This window comes from Thunnus maccoyii, chromosome 6 (genome assembly GCF_910596095.1).
Source record: "Thunnus maccoyii chromosome 6, fThuMac1.1, whole genome shotgun sequence".
NCBI classification, from domain to species: domain Eukaryota; kingdom Metazoa; phylum Chordata; class Actinopteri; order Scombriformes; family Scombridae; genus Thunnus; species Thunnus maccoyii.
The window spans coordinates 14,622,494-14,640,365 of record NC_056538.1 but is presented as its reverse complement, the minus strand read 5'-3'; the positions used below and the strand labels follow the sequence as shown (position 1 = coordinate 14,640,365).

The following is a 17,872-nucleotide window of genomic DNA, read 5'->3' as shown; positions in this document are numbered from 1 at the left end:
TGTGTTAGAATCAGCCCACAGATCATTTAGCTCGACTATTTGAGAATATTTTACTGTCCAACAGCTAACATGTCAAAGTTTAGCAAGGTGCACAGCTGACTGTAGTGACATCAAATTACGTAGGTTGTGAAAGTGAAAAAAGTACACTGGTACACTAAACTGATGATTAAGTACTATCTGGTGACTAAGGCTTAAAGAAGTGTTTTTTAACTACTATTTGACTCATGCATGGTGCAAATAATTATATGCAAATGCAATTTTCCATATGGTTGTTCTCAAGCTAAAATTGGTCTTTAACCGTACTGTGTGTTTTGTCCAATATGTGCTAGTAAGCATAAAATTGTGACTGTAATGAGAAGGAAGACAGAGGGATAAAGAGGAACTTTCACAATTCTGGATGGATAGAAACCAGGCTTGTGTGCTCACTCTAGATTTCCCCGTCAGCATGGAAATAGTGTGTACTGGCTGTTAAGCATGTGTGAATTAATTGATTTCGCAATTTTTGGGTTTATTTGTCTTTTTGACCAAACATAACACTAACAAAAAGAATACTAGGAGGAGGAAGAATATAAAAAGAAAGCAAATGTACTCGACATGGTTATAACATGCTTTCTATATAGTCTAGACGGAAAGTTTTTGGACAGTTCCACATTTTGTTCTTCAAGCTCTGTGACTCAGCACATTCAACTTGAAGTAAAATAATGGATACTACATTAAAGTGCCAAGTCTCAGCTTTAATTTGAGTAGGTTTACGTCAATATCGAAAGAACTGTGCATGAGATATAGCCCTTTTAACTCATAGTGCTAAAAGTTTAGAGGTTGCAAAGTAATTGGACACTTGGCCACTAAATGTTTCTGGGCATCTGTGTGTTGTTCCAACATTAGTTTGTGCACAAAAGAGCTCAATATTGATTGAGAGTAGCTATTTAGATTGAGGTGGAGATGTCTGTCAATATGAGGAGTAAAGAGATGACCATGCAAGTGAAGAAGATAATAATGAGGCTGGAAATAAAGTAAAATCTATCAGCGATATCAAACGTAGTTGCTTTTCTAAAATCAACAGTTGGGAACATTCTTAAAAAGCAGATGCTCACAGGAAAACTAGAAAATGTCAAACAACCTGGTGGACCGAGGAGCACAAGTCCTGTGTCATGACTGCACAGCAAGTCAAGTGTGCTCTCCAGGATGTAGGCAGACATAAGTTTCCCTGTCAACAATCAAGAGAAGACTTCATGCCTCAGAGGATTCACCACAAGATACAAACTCCGGATAAGCCTCAAAAACAGAGAGGCAGGTTGCAGTTCACAAAAACATATAAAAAGAAAGCGTGGCGCTCTGGAACAAAGTTCTGTGGACTGATGGAACAAAAAACAAGCTCTATCAAAATGATGGGATTAGATTAGATTAGATTAAGAAATGTTGAGAAAAAAAGGAATAGTTTATGACTCAAAGCATGACACCTCATCTGTCAAACAACTTTTGTTATGGCTTGGGTATGTATGGCTGCCAATAGAACCGGCACACTAGTGTTTATTGATGATTTCACTACTGGCAGAAGCAACAGGATGAATGCAGAGGTATACAGGAGCAATCTGTGTGCTCACAGTCAGCCAAAATGCATCAAAACACATTGGCAAACATTTCATCATTGAGCAGGACAACCATCCTAGATGTAAAGCCAAAGCAACCAAAGAGCTTTTCAGGTCAAAAAGGTGGAATATCCTCGACTGGCTATGTCAATCTCAATCCAACTGAGCTGCATTTCACTTGCTGAAGACCAGACTAAAGGCAGAGGACCCCACAACAAGCAAGAGCTGAAGGTGGCTGCAGTGAAGGCCTGGGAGAACATCACCAGGGAAGATGTAAAGCGTCTGCTGATGGCTATGGGTCGAAGGCTTCAGGCCGTCATTGACTGCAAAGGATTTTCCAAAAAATATTAAATCTGATGGTTTTATTTGACTTCTTGTGTATCTGTCCAATTACTTTTATACTTACTAACTGGACTGTATATATATTTCTAAACATTGTTAGATATTAAATTGGTACTCTGTATAAAGGATGAAATTATTGGATACTTAGAAATATCATTACTAACTGCCAAAATACAACAATGAGACAGACATTTCAATAAATACACCAGAAATACAAATGTAAGGTGCTGTGAGTATTCACATTAGAAAACATATCATGAGCATATTTATGAGTTTTATATTTAACTGCATAGCATTTGGATGACATTTACAAATTGACAGATGAGTAAATAAGCTGGTTGTGGTAATGTGTGATCAATTTGTGTGTAATATTCAGCTAATATCACAATTGCACTGTGGTTCAATAATCCTGAGGTGTAGTGTGAGGGTAAGATGGTGTGTGAGGTCAGCAGGCATGTTGGTGCAACACTGATACAACTGCATGTCCTTTGCATTGAAAGGAGACAGTTCAGGTGGTTCAGGCGTCTGATAAGTATGCCTCCTGAACGACTCCCTGTGGAGGTATTTTGGACAGGAGCCCAGGAGATCCCAGGGCTGACCCAGAAAGCACTGGAGGGATTACATATCTGATCTAGCCTGGGAACACCATGAAATCCCTTAGGAACAAGTGGAGGGAGTAACTAGGGAGAGGAATGCCTGGAATACTTAGCCTGCCATCACTGCAAACCCAGATCAGAATAAGACACAGAAAATAGATGAATGGATAGATATGTATGTGTCACTACAGTATGTGCACATACATGCCTGTGTGAACACATAGTGTGTGCGTGTGTGTGTGTGTGTGTGTGTGTGTGTGTGTGTGTGTGTGTGTGTGTGTGTGTGTGTGTGTTACAGGGGATCCAGAGGTATGCTGTGTTTACATCAAGATGGTATCTTGCAGGTCAGGCAGGTTCAGACTTGCTGCTGAAACCAGAAGTAGAGAGACAGAACGACATGGATAGGAGGAGAGTTCTTGGATCAATTCTTAAACCACTGGAAACTCAGGCTCCAGAGTGGCAGTTTATAATGTGGACTGAATCTGGTTACCAGAGTTCTTACCAGAGTGATTCAATATTTTTTTTTATCTTTTTCTTCATGCAGTTCTTAGTGAGTTATAACTTCTGACCATAAGCTGTGTAACTTTGCTGCCTGCAACCAGACCCTTTTTGTTTTTGGTAGTAGCTGCCTGGAGGAAAAACTGAAATGCAGTTATCTTTGTAGTCTTTACTATGGAATGAAAGAACAGAAGACAGGAGATAGGAAGAAAGGCCTTCTTCCTATCAGAGGATGTATAGAATCAGCCGTCTGTGCGGGATTTTCACCTGTCCTCAAATGACCATGGTGACCAAAGACTCCTCTCCTGCTCTAGAAACCCCTCTTGACCTGTCCTGTACACCTTTATCCCACAGCCCCCCTTTCACCAAGGCAGCCGCCGATGAGATACAGATAGACCAAACTCCACAGGTTCCACCACGGATCAAGACACCTCAAACTCAACAAAAAGCACAACAGTCAACTCAACCCGACACTCAGCCGGCTCTGCCTGCTAGAAGGGTCCCACAGCCTCCTCCTGAGAGCAGTGAGTAGCATGCACAATAAATTTACTAATCTTTATTTAAGCTTTCTCTTGTTTTTGTGTTTTAAACTTAACCTGCTTACATATTTCAAGAATTTACTATATGTGACAGGTGCGCTGGATGAAACTTAACGGGAACCTATACTGTATGCAAGAAAGATTGCTATGTTATGCATTTTCTCTGCTTAGGTAGGCTTAAAGAGATGAGGGAAAAAGGAAAACATGTGAGTGAAGGTTACACCTGATGTGGTTTTTATTGCACTCAGAAAACATTTTCTCAGAAAATGCATTCTGTCAAACTTTTGAATGCCTTTTCTGTCTGATAAAACATGTAAAAATGTTTTGTGAATGATGAAACCTGCATTGTTTACATGGTAACTGGTTCCAGTCAGGGTAGTTCTCAAGCTTCGCTTCACCTCAGGCTCGATCAGTGATGTAGTCTGCCAACCAGGTCACATTACTGTTCTTTCCAAAGTTCCTCCTTGGCAGTCGCTCATTACTGTTGTGAAACAGAAGAGTGAGTCACTTTCACCCATGGCTGTTGCCTCACAGTGAACGTAGCATTTACATTCTCACGGTAAATGTCATGTAAATAAAATAAAAGAAATTAAATGGACATAGAATACTTCTATTGAAATTACAAGAAGGGGAGACAACCGGTGTCAAGGTATCTAAACAGAATTCCCACCACAAGGAAAACATTATGTCACTGTACAAACTAAACAGTTCAATGCAATTAAAAGATACTTTTTGTATCTTTTACATTGCTTTACAGTGCCACTATTGGCCCAAAAAACAATAAATGTTGTGAGTGACACATATAGCACTAACCACACAGAATCTTGTGAAAACATAGAATCTTGCTTTGATTAAACAGTTATCACGATTTAGTTATTATCAAGTTTTTATCATGAGCTACTCACTTCCTTGTTAACTTTACTTTACTGTCTCTTCCTGTTTTCACACATTGGAATAAGTGGAAGAACAGAATCTTTTGTGCTATAAACTTTGAAAGTGTTTTCTCTACATTTTTATCTAAAATCATCCCAAAATAGTCTAAAGCAACTATGTCAATTTGATACCATCACTGACACATCGAGGCTAAGGTTGAAATTATAACCTGACTTTGCTTTGCTAATAATTCCTTCAAATGCATTGCCAGCATCGCTAAACCCCAATAGTTTCACCTTGACAGTTTGTGTTTTTGTATTATGTATTTTTTAGCTGAAATACCAGCTGTTTCCTTCTTGTAGTATTACTGATGTTGTCCATGTTATCACAGACACCTGCATTTGTTTAACCATTTGCAAGAGTGCAAACACTTTGGGCTCCTGTGCTTAATAGAAACAGCCTCTGCACAAGTGGTGAAGGAGCTGACATTTTCTGTATGGATGTTTGTACTCATAGTATTTTTCTCTCCCTAAAAGGGAGAGTTTCAACTTGACATTGTTTACCTTGTCCTGTGTGCCAGAGGGAATATGACTCTCCTGAATATTTGTTATTTAGATGCTCAACTTTAATAACTTGTTGCTGAGAGAGAGAGAACTGGTTTAATGCAACCACACTCTCAGCTGTCCTTCCCAGATCATTTAGTTTCTATGGATTAAACATGAATCAACACGATCAACACTCTACTCCAGAACCAGGGAACTTGAGAAACTGCAGGAAGAATTGCTGTCATTTACTTTTGTTGTATGCAATTTCCCTCTTCTTGTCTGATCGCCTTTTTTCTGAGTGGCTTCCAGTAAGGGTTATATGTGACCTAAGTAAAGTTATCTTCAAAATGGATGTTACACATTGCCCATTCTGTGGATTTACTGTCTTTGTGCACCTGTCCTGTCAGATACATTCATCAATATGGTTTTAAATACTTGTAAGACGGAAAATTTTGAATCTCCCAAATATCCAAAATCAAATGTTTCTTTGTGTATTACGTATGCAGGAAGCACAAAGAGCAATAATGTTGTTCCAAGTCAGGAAAAGTACATCAGATCTGTACACAAAAGGGATTATGTCTGCACTGTATTAGTGTGGTGCAAGTTTTACCGCAAACCCAAGCAGCTAAAAGCTAACTTTTTTTGTTCTCATCTTCAGTCGATCATAATTCTGATGACTACGAGGATCCAGACTTGTTTTGCTCCAGTGTTCATCAAATGAACACATCTGACAGGGTAAGAGTGTGTAGAGTTATTGTAAGTGTTTCCTTCTTTTACTTCTTTTTCTCCTCCTGAATAATTGGAATGACAGCTGTCTCCTCCAATAGGATATGTCCCTGCAAGTGCCCAATCGATCAAAGGGGCGGTACAGTTCTTTGTGCAGCGATGATGAACTGTTGGATGATGAAGAGTGAGTTGTGCATCAACATACAAACAAACTTTTTATGCAAACCCTTACAAACGCGCAGTTGAGCTGTACAATAGAAACACACCAACCACAGAGACAGGTCTGACCTTTCTATTCAGTACATGCCTGACCTCAATAATCAGCTGAGGTTGTGTTTTTGAGTGCTTGCCAGTAATTAGACATATTTGCTTACTTGCTCGAATAGCTTCCAGACTTGTACTGTATTTGCATTTTGGTTTTTTGTAAGTTAGGTATTGTGTTCATCTTTAAGTACACTAGTTATGCTTGAGTAGTTTGTGCTATAAAGTTGTCTGTAAATGTAATTATATGTCTTGATAATGTCGTTTAGTACAGTGTTCTGACTCATAGACTGAACCGTCTTGGACTTTCTGTCAGCGTTATCAAACTGTAGAATGTGATTATGAAAATGTGAGAGAGCTTGAAATGGTGTCAAAAGGTAAATCTAGATAGGCTTGATCACATTACACAATGCAGTAGGTGCAACAATGCAACTGTCTCCATGGGAATGCCCACTTATCAACGATTTCATCCAGAGAGAGTTTAATCTGTTTGCACAATAGCATGATACTGCTGTGTGCCTCAAACTCTGTGAACCCCAAATTCAGCCTTCGTGGTTCATTCAGTAGAAATGACATAAAATATTAAATTCTAAGCACCAATGTGTCTTTTAAATATGAATTACTATAATGAATGTAATTTTACTACTGAACTTGTTATAATGAAAGCAGCTGTTGTGTAGTTGTAAATATTGCGAATAGGTCATGTAAAGGGGAGTACTTCTGTAGTGACTCTCAGGAATCTCAGTCTAAATGGGAATGTCCTTTATACTGTAAATGCCTAGTCAGTGTTAAATAGGGATGCCTCTTTACATTCCTGTGTCACCTTTGATTACATAAAGGCATAAAGGTGATCCATTGTTCTTGCTTCATCCCTACCCTTAGTAAGTTGACAGTCAATTATTATTATTATTTTATTATATAGAAGCAAGTGTGCAATAGGGCTAAAAAAGCAGATTTTAAGGACCTGACTACATATTTATATATACAGATATATTTTTATTTTCTATGTACAGCTTGATTGTAAACCTGGTCAGAAACTGGTCTCTTGTTTCATAGGACTGTCAATTATAGTCATCACTATGAGTTAGACAAAAACTACCACTAAAACTGTAACATATTTTTTGCGTCCTGCTGATACTTTAAGGCAATGACCCTTGTTTCCATGGTGAGACAGAACTTATGCGTGTTGGTTTCAGTAAATGGGTTGTGGCACTTTTTTTTTTACAGAAAGATTAAAGGAATAGGCACAGATTTTTATTTAGGTTTCTTTCTGTTAATATTGTTACATACAAAGTGTGTGTTTATGTGTTTATTTCTGTGCATCCAAAGTAATACACTATGGCAGGATGATGGCATCAACAGCCTGCAAGGCAGCTTCTACCTGCCAGACACTGGCAGACTGGCTTCAGCCACTAAAGAAGACAGCTCTCAGCTCACAGCTGTCATCAAAATGGGCTGGTTGGACAAGAATCCACCACAAGGGTATGAATGACACATGCACACACAAACCAAGGTTTAGCTAAACATATCTAAAAACATCTGCTGTGTACATGACATTAGCACCGTCTTGAAGTTTCATCACACTTCAAACGTCAAAAGACCGTACACCAGTCTTCAGTTTATCTATTTACAAATTGTGTTTGGTGTTGCTGTTTTTATACCTTCACAACCACAACTAAACTATTTAACCACTTTCATTCTATTGGTCATGTAATAACTTTGAAACTGAATAATAGGTATTGTGGGCTTTGCGTAGAGCTTTAAGCCCACAATCTAATGGAAGCAACACATCAAAATACTACCCAGTTTAACAATGCATGACTTCTGGTCCTAGTTCCTCTTTTAGTACAGTAAAGTGGTTATGTGCTTCATGCTTTTTAATGTACTGTTTATGTGTGTGTGTCCTCACATTTACACAGGGCCCTTTATTATCAGAGACGCTGGGTAAAGCTAGATGCTGACTACCTGAGATACTTTGACAATGACAAGGTAACAACACACACATGCATCCGTCAGTTACTCTCACATGAACCGAAGTAGACTGAGACTCAGTTTTCCACTCACTCAAACATGAACACACACACTCTATCTCCATGCTGTATGTTATGATATTGGTCTGTTTTACAAAGACTTGTTGCTGTTTGTTATAGGAAGTGTATTCTAAAGGGTTGATCTCAACGGCATTCATCACTAATGTGGTCAGTGTGGGAGAGCTGAAGTTTGAGGTCGTCACAGACAACCGTACGTTCATCTTCAGGGCTGAAACTGAAGGTTTGTCTGTTTTGTCCAGTCATCTATCTATATGGTTGCACATATAGAAAAAATACTATATATTACTGTTTGTGATATGCGTTTTGCCTATGTCTTATGCATACACAAATGTGCATGTATCTTCATATAGATTCAAATAGATTATTTCATGCATGTTTTAATGCATATATATGTACTCATGTCTGGTTTTGCATTTGTTGTTTCATTGCACCTACATCCAGCTGAGAGAAAGGAATGGGTGACTGCACTGCAGGACTGCACTGGGGGGCGCCATAGGCGCAGTATCATGAGCCCTGGTTCACCTTTGACCCCAGAATATCAGGGCTATTTGGAGCTTAGAGGGTTACGCTCCAAACTTTATACTGTTGTCGCCTCAGATAAGGTTTTTCTCTACAAAGGCATTGAGGTGAGGATCATATGTGTCTATTGTGTCTAGCTGAGAAAATAATAATGAACGGTTTATCTTTTTTTTTTTACACTGTACCTTAATATTCTTGTTATATTTGTTGATTAAGAATCATTTGCTGATCCATAATTGACGGAAAAACATACTGTAAGTGTTATTTTCCAGGCTTGTCAACTTTTTTTTGCCTTTGCATAAGGCACTCACTGTAGCATAAAAGATTTATAATTTTGAAATGACAGGCTGATATTTTTGTTAAGGTTAAGCTAAGTCACTAACATTAACTTAAGTGTCTAGGTTCAAGGTTATATTGATAGTTCAACTAGTGTAGATTGTTTCAGTCTTCTTCAACAGTAATATTAACATCTAATAATATTCAAACAAAAATGTGTTGGAGCCATTCACAGTTCAGTATAAATATTTTTTCTCCAGGACTACCGTATAGGAGTGGGTATCACATCCATCGAGATGAATGTAGGAAACGTTAAAGACACCGATCGTCGTAGCTTTGACCTCACCACACCTTACCGCATATTCAGGTACTGTATGTACACACAAAGGCAACACACACACTCACACTCTATCTTGTACAGTAAACTTGACCTGGACGTGTTGTTTGTGTAGGTATCCACTGTTCATATTGTCTATAGTCTGACAGATTATTACATTTTTCACCTCAGGAATGTTTTTATGTTTTTCCAAAAAATGGTTATGCGTGGAGATGGTCATTCTTCATTCTTCAATGTCATTGGCTGAGTAAGTCTTGGATACTTATGGGAAATAGATCATGTTGTTTTACTGAGAACTCCCACCGTTTATCCATCCTCAGGGTCCTCAGCTGGACGTCTTTTGAGAATGTGAAAAGGCCTTTGTATGAGTCTGTGTGTTTGTGTGTGTGAAGAGGAGTGAAGGGGATGTGTGTGCACATCATCATGTGCTGGTGTGGTGTGTGTGGTCTTTTGGCTGACAGTGCACAGCCTGCAGTGCAGCGGCTCAGCTTGACAGGATGGGGAAATCTGAAAAGGCTTGTGTATTTGTATAAGAGTCCAAACCGAGTGTGTGTGTGTGTGTGTGTGTGTGTGTGTGTGTGTGTGTGTGTGTGTGTGTCTGTCTAAGTGTGAATTTACTGCATGTATGTGTCTCTCTGCATGTGTGGTGGATCTTTCAGAAAGGAGACAAAAACTGTGTGTTTTTGTGTTCATTTGTGTGATTATATATAGAAAACTTTGTGACTCTGCAGCCATTTGACTCATTTGTGTGTGTGTGTTATGTGTGTGTGTACAAGTATTTTAACAACCACGTTGTTAGACGGATGAGAAGAGGAAGGGTTCAGACATGGGAGTCTGCGTCAAGCCACAAATCTGTCTGTGTGTGTGTGTGTGTGTGTGTGTGTGTGTGTGTGTGTGTGTGTGTGTGTGTGTGTGTGTGTGTGTGCATATATGTGTGTTTGGTTTCCAGTCTTCAGCATAAGTATATTTAGCAAAGCAAGAGCAGAATAAGAGTCAGTTCTCAGTGTACTCCTGAGCAATTGGACTGATACTGTCATGTTGGCAATAACAGTCAATCGTGTGTTTGTTTCTGTCCGCAGTTTTATAGCAGAGTCAGAGCAGTTGAAAGAGCAGTGGGTGGACGCCATGCGGAATGCCATAGGTGAAGCCTTGTCCAACAGCGAGGTGGCAAATCGGATCTGGGCGGAACCTAGCAACAGTCTCTGTGCTGACTGTGGGGCTCCCAAGCCGGAGTGGGCAGCCATCAACTTGTGCGTGGTGGTCTGCAAACGATGCGCAGGTTTGTGTGTGTGAATCTGTCTTTGTACGTTTGTGAGTGTTTTCTGGATTTTGACCTTATTGTCCTAATTTTTTTGAATATTTGCAGCTTCATACATTTCTGATTTTTTTTTTTTTTTTGTCTCATGAATGTTATGCAGGGATGTAAATTACTCAACCATTTCCACTTGATCTGAATGAATATCATTATTGAATAGTATGTGTTAAGAATTGTGCGAGGATACTAGGAGTATATGGAGATTTGTTGTGTGTTGCAATGAGAGTGAAAAGGATGTAAGCCAAATATCAATTAGCCTGGCGAAAAAATACTTCCTTGCTTATAACAGTGGCTGCGCCCAACTCGTAGCATTTCACAGTGGTGTCAAAGAGTATAGAAGCACAAGAAACAAAACTCTGGTGCTTTTTTGACAACCGCCACTAGATGGCGCTTCTGTAGCGCTGACGCCATTTTGGATCTAAAACACCGTCACATTCATTCAAATTCATCACATCTTACATGCCCAAAGTCGGCATATCTCAGCCAAACTAGAAGCGCAATAGAAAATTTCCCAAAATAAGTCATTAGTAAATTGTATGACACTCACAGTATATACTAGTGATGTCATCATACTATAATTACCACTGAAGTTCTGCTACTCCCAGTACCTGATTTAATACCATGGCAAAACCAGAAATCCCATGCAGGACGCACTCCTTTATTTAAAAACTTTTTTATAAACATTAACAGTTGAACAGAAACTTTTACAGCCTGCAGACACAGAATAAGTTACAAATTGAATATTGGCCTGTAGCATTCAAGTAGAAAGCAAAGCTGCCCAAAAACATTTCAAATTAGAGAAACTGTATGAAATGTGATTCTGTAACAACAAATACAGCTGTGTGATTATGTGCTCTTATTTTGGTTTGCAGTGTTTCAACATTTAAATAAACACATTCTGGCTATATTAGAATAATAACACTGAGTTATAGAGTGAGGTGTTGATACCACTGATAAGTAAAAACACTGGTATTCATATAATTTTCTAAATGCTGGTATTGATTTGGTATCTGTGTCTGTGGTATCCATGTATTGGTTCTTCTGACATCCCTAATTATATCCACTTTATAATGTGGTTATCAAGTTGAGAAGTTAGAAGAATGATTCCCAAACTGGGATCCAAAGACCACCAGGAGTCCTTGAGAGGGCTGCAGGGGTTCCCAGCAAAAGCACAAATAGATTAATTTCACTTATATTACACTAACTTCCAGGGAATGTATCTTCTTAGAGAGGACTTTTTCAGACATAATCCTCTCAAACATGGGTCTGTGGTCTACTGTGCATCTATGTTGGAGGTCCTCAACATGAAAAAGTTTGAGATTGCCTGGTTTCTCAGAATCTCAACAGTCCTTTATTTTTCTAGCTTCCATTTATGTCCATTGCTCACTTTTTGCTCCTCTGAAGCGGGGCAAAAAGTTGCTCAGTCATGTCATGTTTTTCTATTTGGAACACTCAGAATTGCTCAACACTGGCCATTTCAGTAGAGGCATTAGATATATGACACTAGAATAGAAAAAAATTGTTTTACTTTTGTATAGCACTTTGTAGGTGGGACGTTTAATTGGTGTCATTAAGGTTTTGATAATATGTTAGTCGCCTTCAGTCCAACATGGCGTAGGTGGAGCTCTCCTGCTGCGTGCTGATGTTGCAATGGAACGACCAATTAGCTTTCACTTCTTATCAATGTAAATTCTTTGGTAGTGTCTGCAGACCCCTAGTGGTCTGTGGTGTAATTGCAAGGGGTCCATGAAATATTAAAATATATATTTTAAAAAGATCCTATGGCCTTTACAGACATACTGTATTTACTCAAATGGTGACCTTTATTTAGCTCTACTGCAGAAGGTAACAGGCCTTCATATGAAGCAGGCTTGTATTAGAGGCAGGTCCTCAGGACCAATCAAAATATGCAGGGGGTCCAGTACCCATAAAAGGTTGAGAAATACTGGTCTAGATGTAATTTGTCTTCAAAATCAGTGTGTGTATGTCAACATGGACTTGTGTGCGCGTGTGTTTCAGGAGAGCACAGAGGACTGGGTCCTAGCATCTCTAAAGTTCGTAGTCTGAAGATGGACAGGAAGGTCTGGACAGAAGAGCTTGTACAGGTACACACACACACACACACACACACACACACACACACACACACACAGATAATCTTAAATTTCATAAGACCTGGATTTTAGTGTTTTTATGCGTAATAAACACACAATCTTTGGCTATAAATGTAAGATGTTACCACCAAATTTATATCCCTAAAGGAACATGAACTACTTTATTTATGAGCAATTTATTCAGCTGCTTGAACCCAGATAGAGTTTATTTGGTACACTTTTACAAAGTAATACTGTCTTAACTCTAGCCCTGTAGTAAATCTTTGTGATGTTTGTGTTGACATTGTGTTGGCTACGTGGTAATTTCTGAGGCAGTAGTTAGTGGTGGTGTTGTATTATTGTATTGCTGCATTATTGTAATTTACATATATGAGGGGAGTAAGTATTGGTAACCTGCCTCAATATGCAATAGATATAATAATACTAATAATGGACATGTATACCTAATAAACTGCATGGTGTGTATTGTCAGAAAATGATGCACATCTTGACCACTGTAGAGCTTCTACACACATGCACCTTTAATAATGTGGAAATACTTTTCCTTAACCCTACCTGTGACGCAGGTGTTCCTGTTGCTAGGCAACGAGCGGGTAAACAGTTTCTGGGCAGCTAACGTCCCACCAAGTGAGGCTCTGACACCATCTAGCTGCAGTGAAGAAAGACGGCGCTTCATCACCAACAAATACCGCCAGGGCAAATACAGGAAGTACCACCCTCTGTACGGAAACCAGAAAGAGCTCAACAATGTAAGATCACATCGCTCCTTTTAATTCTTTGCTTTCATCTGTGTGTATCCTCCCATCTCAACGTGAACATACACACTGCATTTTCTATATGGTTGTTGAGACATCACTCAAGCATTAACATACAAGAATATACTGGGATTTTTGCAGAGTTGGTCAACATATCTTATGAAAGGTTTTCAAACACAGGGAGGATTTAGAGACTATGTGTGATTTAGAGATGGTCGGTTATGCAATCCAGTGTGACTAAATTGTATTTGTAATCCATCATGGTGTCCTAATTCATTTATTCGCTTTCTAACACCCGTTGCTGCTGAACATATTGAGTTTTCCTGTTGCCTCACAATGCAGTGCCCTACAGCAGATTTTTCCCAGCAGTGGTGTGTGTGCTTATGTCTCATAGGGGGTCACAGGCTTAGTTGTGACTGGAGTTTGCGTGTGCACCAGCATATACACACACCATACATTGTACTGTACACCTGCACTCTCACAGCTCAGACTATGACTAAAATCCTAAGACTAAGAAATGACTATATGTGTGTTTTAGTCCTTTCAGTGTTGGAGTCTTGTACTGACCTGTTACAGACAGACAAAAGCAACAAAACGGGTCTTATAGAACATGTAGATACATTTTTTTAGAGCCTGAAATTGCACTAAAGGAGAATATTTAATCTTTGTCATACTTTTAAGCGATGTGGAAGAACTCAGCACACTCATCTCAAAAGTCTGAAATAGAAAGTATGTTGTCTTACATTCTCTCCAGTCACTGACAATAAATTAGCCAGATTTCAGTTAATTCTCTTAGTGGTTAAAACTTTTTCTCATTTCCGAGCTTGTTAATTCAGGGAAACTCAATTTGTCACTTTACATTCAAGGGTCTGATTTGAACTTACTGCAGCTGGAGTGAAAGGCAGGTTCCTAGATTACAAAATTGGGCTGAATCCCTGATTAAGTCCAACATGTAAAGCACGTTCTGCCAAATTCAGTAATCTTAATAACTGACATTCAGAGCCAAAGTAAAGTTAACACAGACATTAGAGTGATATTAATGTAGGTTTCAACTGTGAATTCCTGGCTTGCTTCTGAGTCACCAGTGTCTGCAAAACATATAAGCTCATACCAGTGGCGTGAGAGAATCAGCAGTGGCCTCACTGAAGGGAGACATTACAGCGTTGTCAAAGAACTACCTCTTGACAGCAGCCCTCCCTGGATGTCCTTCCGTGCTTGTCTGTGGGACCTTTGAGATTATAAACCTGTGTCTGCTCATGATGATTCAGTAAAACTCAGCAGTAAAACCCTTTGGGAAGATTTTTGAAAAAAAGGTTTGAAGGTTTTCTATTGTGTCCTTTCTGTGCTCCGCTGTGTGCAGTGAATGTCTTAGTGTTTTGGGTCACTCATTAGCTGCTTAACCCACTTATCACAAACAATGTGGACTGCTCTCAGACATGCCGAGTGTGTGAGTGAGTCACATTTAGCACCTGACTGTGAGTTATTTTTCCTCCCTCAAGCATTTCAGCTCATTTGTGTGTATGTGTGTGAGTCACTGTGTGTGGGATGTGCAGAAGAGATAAAGGAAGTTTACTTATTGTCACACACACACACACACACCAATCATAGTTTGTTTTGATTGAAGACAGTTTGTGCGGCTGCTGGTCCTCCCTTCTCCATTCAGTCCTCCTCTGTGATGGCTATCTCTTTTTCCTGTTACTACTTTCTCTCCACAGCTCTTGCTCAACAAGGCTGTCTCTTGAGATTGTGATTTTTCTGGACTGTTTGAATTTTTTTCTCATTAAATCCAGAACTTCCTCTCTGTTGAAACACAGTAACCTCAGTGATTGCTGCTCCACCTGTTTTTCTTGATTTCTTAAAGTTCTTCAGCTCCGCTGATCTTTCGATTAGGGTGTGTCTTAAGAAATAGTAGGCTCTGCAAAGTGTTAACTATGTATTTATGTGAAAGCACACTGACAGTAAGGCAGTGTGTTTTAAGGAGGGAGAAACAGTGAGAATATTTGTGTGCTGTATGAGCAAAAGTCTTGGACTAAATTCAGGTTTGTTGATCTACTCCTGTTTTTTTTTTTTTTTTTTTTTATCCCTACTTTTCAGTTTCCTTTCTTCTTTGTTTTTCCTTTTTTTTCTTGAAATGTGACATCATTACTCACTGCTGTAGCAGGAATGTGCTGTAACTCCGCCTCTCCCTCTCTTCTCCTCTCCTCCTCCTCTCCTCCTCCTTCTCCTCCTCCTGTCCCCCTCATTGTTTGGCTGGGACTGCTGAAGAAAGTTTGTCTCCTCACTCTTGACTTTTTTTTTCTTGTTTGTAAGTGGATGGTATTCCTTTAACTTTCTGTAAGACTTGATCTTCACAAACTAGACTTTTCTTCTGCATTTTCGACTTAGTTTGTCGACTGGCATTCAAACAGGGGAGTGACTGAAGGGAACTGAAATCTTGCAGGTAAGGTTGTGTATGCTGCAGAGCTGTAGGACAGGGTAGTGAAAGTGTGTTATGTATCTGTGTGTTCTTGTGTATTAGCCCTGTAAAATATGTCAATGTGGATGTGTGTCTTATTGAGGGCAAGAAGTGCTTGTACAGATATGCATTATACGTGGGTTAGTGGACTTTGGATCTCTGACAGTATGTGATCTCAGTGCAGTTGAACAAACTCATATTTCAGACTTTAAGGACTGATGTGCCGTGGTTGTGTGTTACTGTGTGCACATTAGAGTTATTGTGTGTATGTTGTTCACTGGTGTGGGCTGAGATCTGTTAACATGCATATTTATGTGTGTGTAGGCATGTCTGTGTGCCTTTTTTTTTTTTTTTTTGCATTTTTTTGCCTGTGCCGCTCTCGCTAACTGTGTGTGTGTTTGTCTACGTGTGTTTGTGTGCATGTGGTCTCTGTCTACTCAGAGTGGATGATAGGCTCACCTCTGTCAATAGACATCATTGTCTCTCTCCCTCTTTCAGTTTGTTCCTTTCTGCTTTGTCCCCCCCCCCCCCTTAGCCTTATGCTCTCTTTCTTTTCATCTCTGTCAGTTAGTCAACTATTGATGCTTTCCATAGTCTTCCATTCATTAATAATGCTTCATATTCTCTTGCGAGACATCAGAATTATTTCAAGAACATAATGTCCATGTTGCTCTACTGAAACATGTTAATGCATGTAAAAAAAAATCCTAAATGTCACACAGAAAATCAACCTGGTTTCTGAGAAATCTTTGAGGTTTTTGCAGGACACATACTGTGTTGTATGTTTGTCACCGTTATGTTAAGAATAAAAAAAAATCACAGTCACTGATTCACAAAATGTTTTAATGTTTATGGTGGTTTATGTGTTTGTGAGAAGATGGAAAAAGCCTGTTGACTGTTGGTTGGAGCAAACAAGATGTTTGGCAGAGAAATGTATGGGAATGAGTTATTTAACACTGAGAGAAGTTTTGGCAGTCAGCGTTTGCATGCATGTGGTGCCAAGTTTGAGTTACAGTACCTTGCTTTGTTGTATTAGTTAAAAAGGAGCTATCTGTTTCTAAAGATTGTAAAAGTAGTTCACTGTTCGCTGATCCCTCATCAGAGATCACATGTCCCATTTTTATTATGAGCATAAAAATAAAGAAACTTTAGTCCATACAGTATGTTCCCACCTGGACGACCACATTCTCCTCTGCTACCAAGGACTGATCCAAGTGTGTTTGTTGACCGCGTGCTGGTGACAATCAACATGTTGTTGGTAGTTATTATAGCGTGGTGACAAAGCTGTGAGGTAGTAGTTAAAATAGTTTACAGGCATGTTTTTTGTGTTTTTGATTGTTGTGGAAAGTGGCGTCCATAGAAGAAAAGTTCCATCTCTTTCTTTCGCTTCCCTGCTGTCGCTCATTCTTTTGTCTCATCTTTTTTTCCCTTTTCCAAACCCTTATTTCCTCATTCACACTGTAGGATTTTTGGATCGTAAATTGTCTTTGTCTTCTACAGTGAGTTGGGATCTGCTTTCTTGTTTATTTCTCATTTCTTTTCCTCCCTCTTTTTCTTTTTCTGTATGTGTCTGTTTGTCATTTGTTTCATATTCATTCTTCTCTCTCCCCTCCTTCAACTGTCTGGATTTTCACCTCCACCTCCCTCCCTCCTCATCTCCCTCTCTGGTTAAACTGTCCCCGGTGAGGTAATGATGGAACATATGTAAAAAAAAAAAAAAAAAAACTAGTCCTCCTCATCTGGATTTAATATATGGACATGTGTACACATGTCTAAATGTGGGTGTGTTCTTGGCTGGACGTTGAGTATACGGTAAAGCAGACAAAGCGGAGTAGGCTGTATGTGTTTGCGTATGTGTGTGCACTCACGGGGAGTCTGTGTGCATTATGTCGAGATTGTAGCCAAGCACAACCAGCCGCTGATTAATGTGACCGATTCAAAGGCTTTCATCTTCCTTTCACAATATTTTTCTTTCTTCTGTTTCTCTCATCTCTTTCTTTTCCTCCAATTCTGTCCCATATAACTGCAGAGGCCAGATGGAGGCCTGTGATTTTAGGGCTTTTTTAGACACACCCAGATAA

The 17,872-nt window shown here is 39.3% G+C and overlaps 1 protein-coding gene across 1 annotated transcript in view; it reads left to right on the top strand.

The window, feature by feature from the left end:
* LOC121898530 (arf-GAP with Rho-GAP domain, ANK repeat and PH domain-containing protein 1-like) overlaps positions 1–17,872 on the top strand; it is a 53,142-nt gene that overhangs the window by 16,461 nt on the left and 18,809 nt on the right. The window contains exons 3-13 of the mRNA XM_042413690.1: positions 3,380–3,549; positions 5,641–5,717; positions 5,810–5,892; positions 7,299–7,451; positions 7,889–7,958; positions 8,120–8,240; positions 8,462–8,646; positions 9,076–9,182; positions 10,232–10,431; positions 12,487–12,572; positions 13,148–13,330. Of these exons, the coding sequence (XP_042269624.1) occupies positions 3,380–3,549; positions 5,641–5,717; positions 5,810–5,892; positions 7,299–7,451; positions 7,889–7,958; positions 8,120–8,240; positions 8,462–8,646; positions 9,076–9,182; positions 10,232–10,431; positions 12,487–12,572; positions 13,148–13,330 (1,435 nt within the window). The remainder of the gene's footprint in view (positions 1–3,379; positions 3,550–5,640; positions 5,718–5,809; positions 5,893–7,298; positions 7,452–7,888; positions 7,959–8,119; positions 8,241–8,461; positions 8,647–9,075; positions 9,183–10,231; positions 10,432–12,486; positions 12,573–13,147; positions 13,331–17,872) is intronic.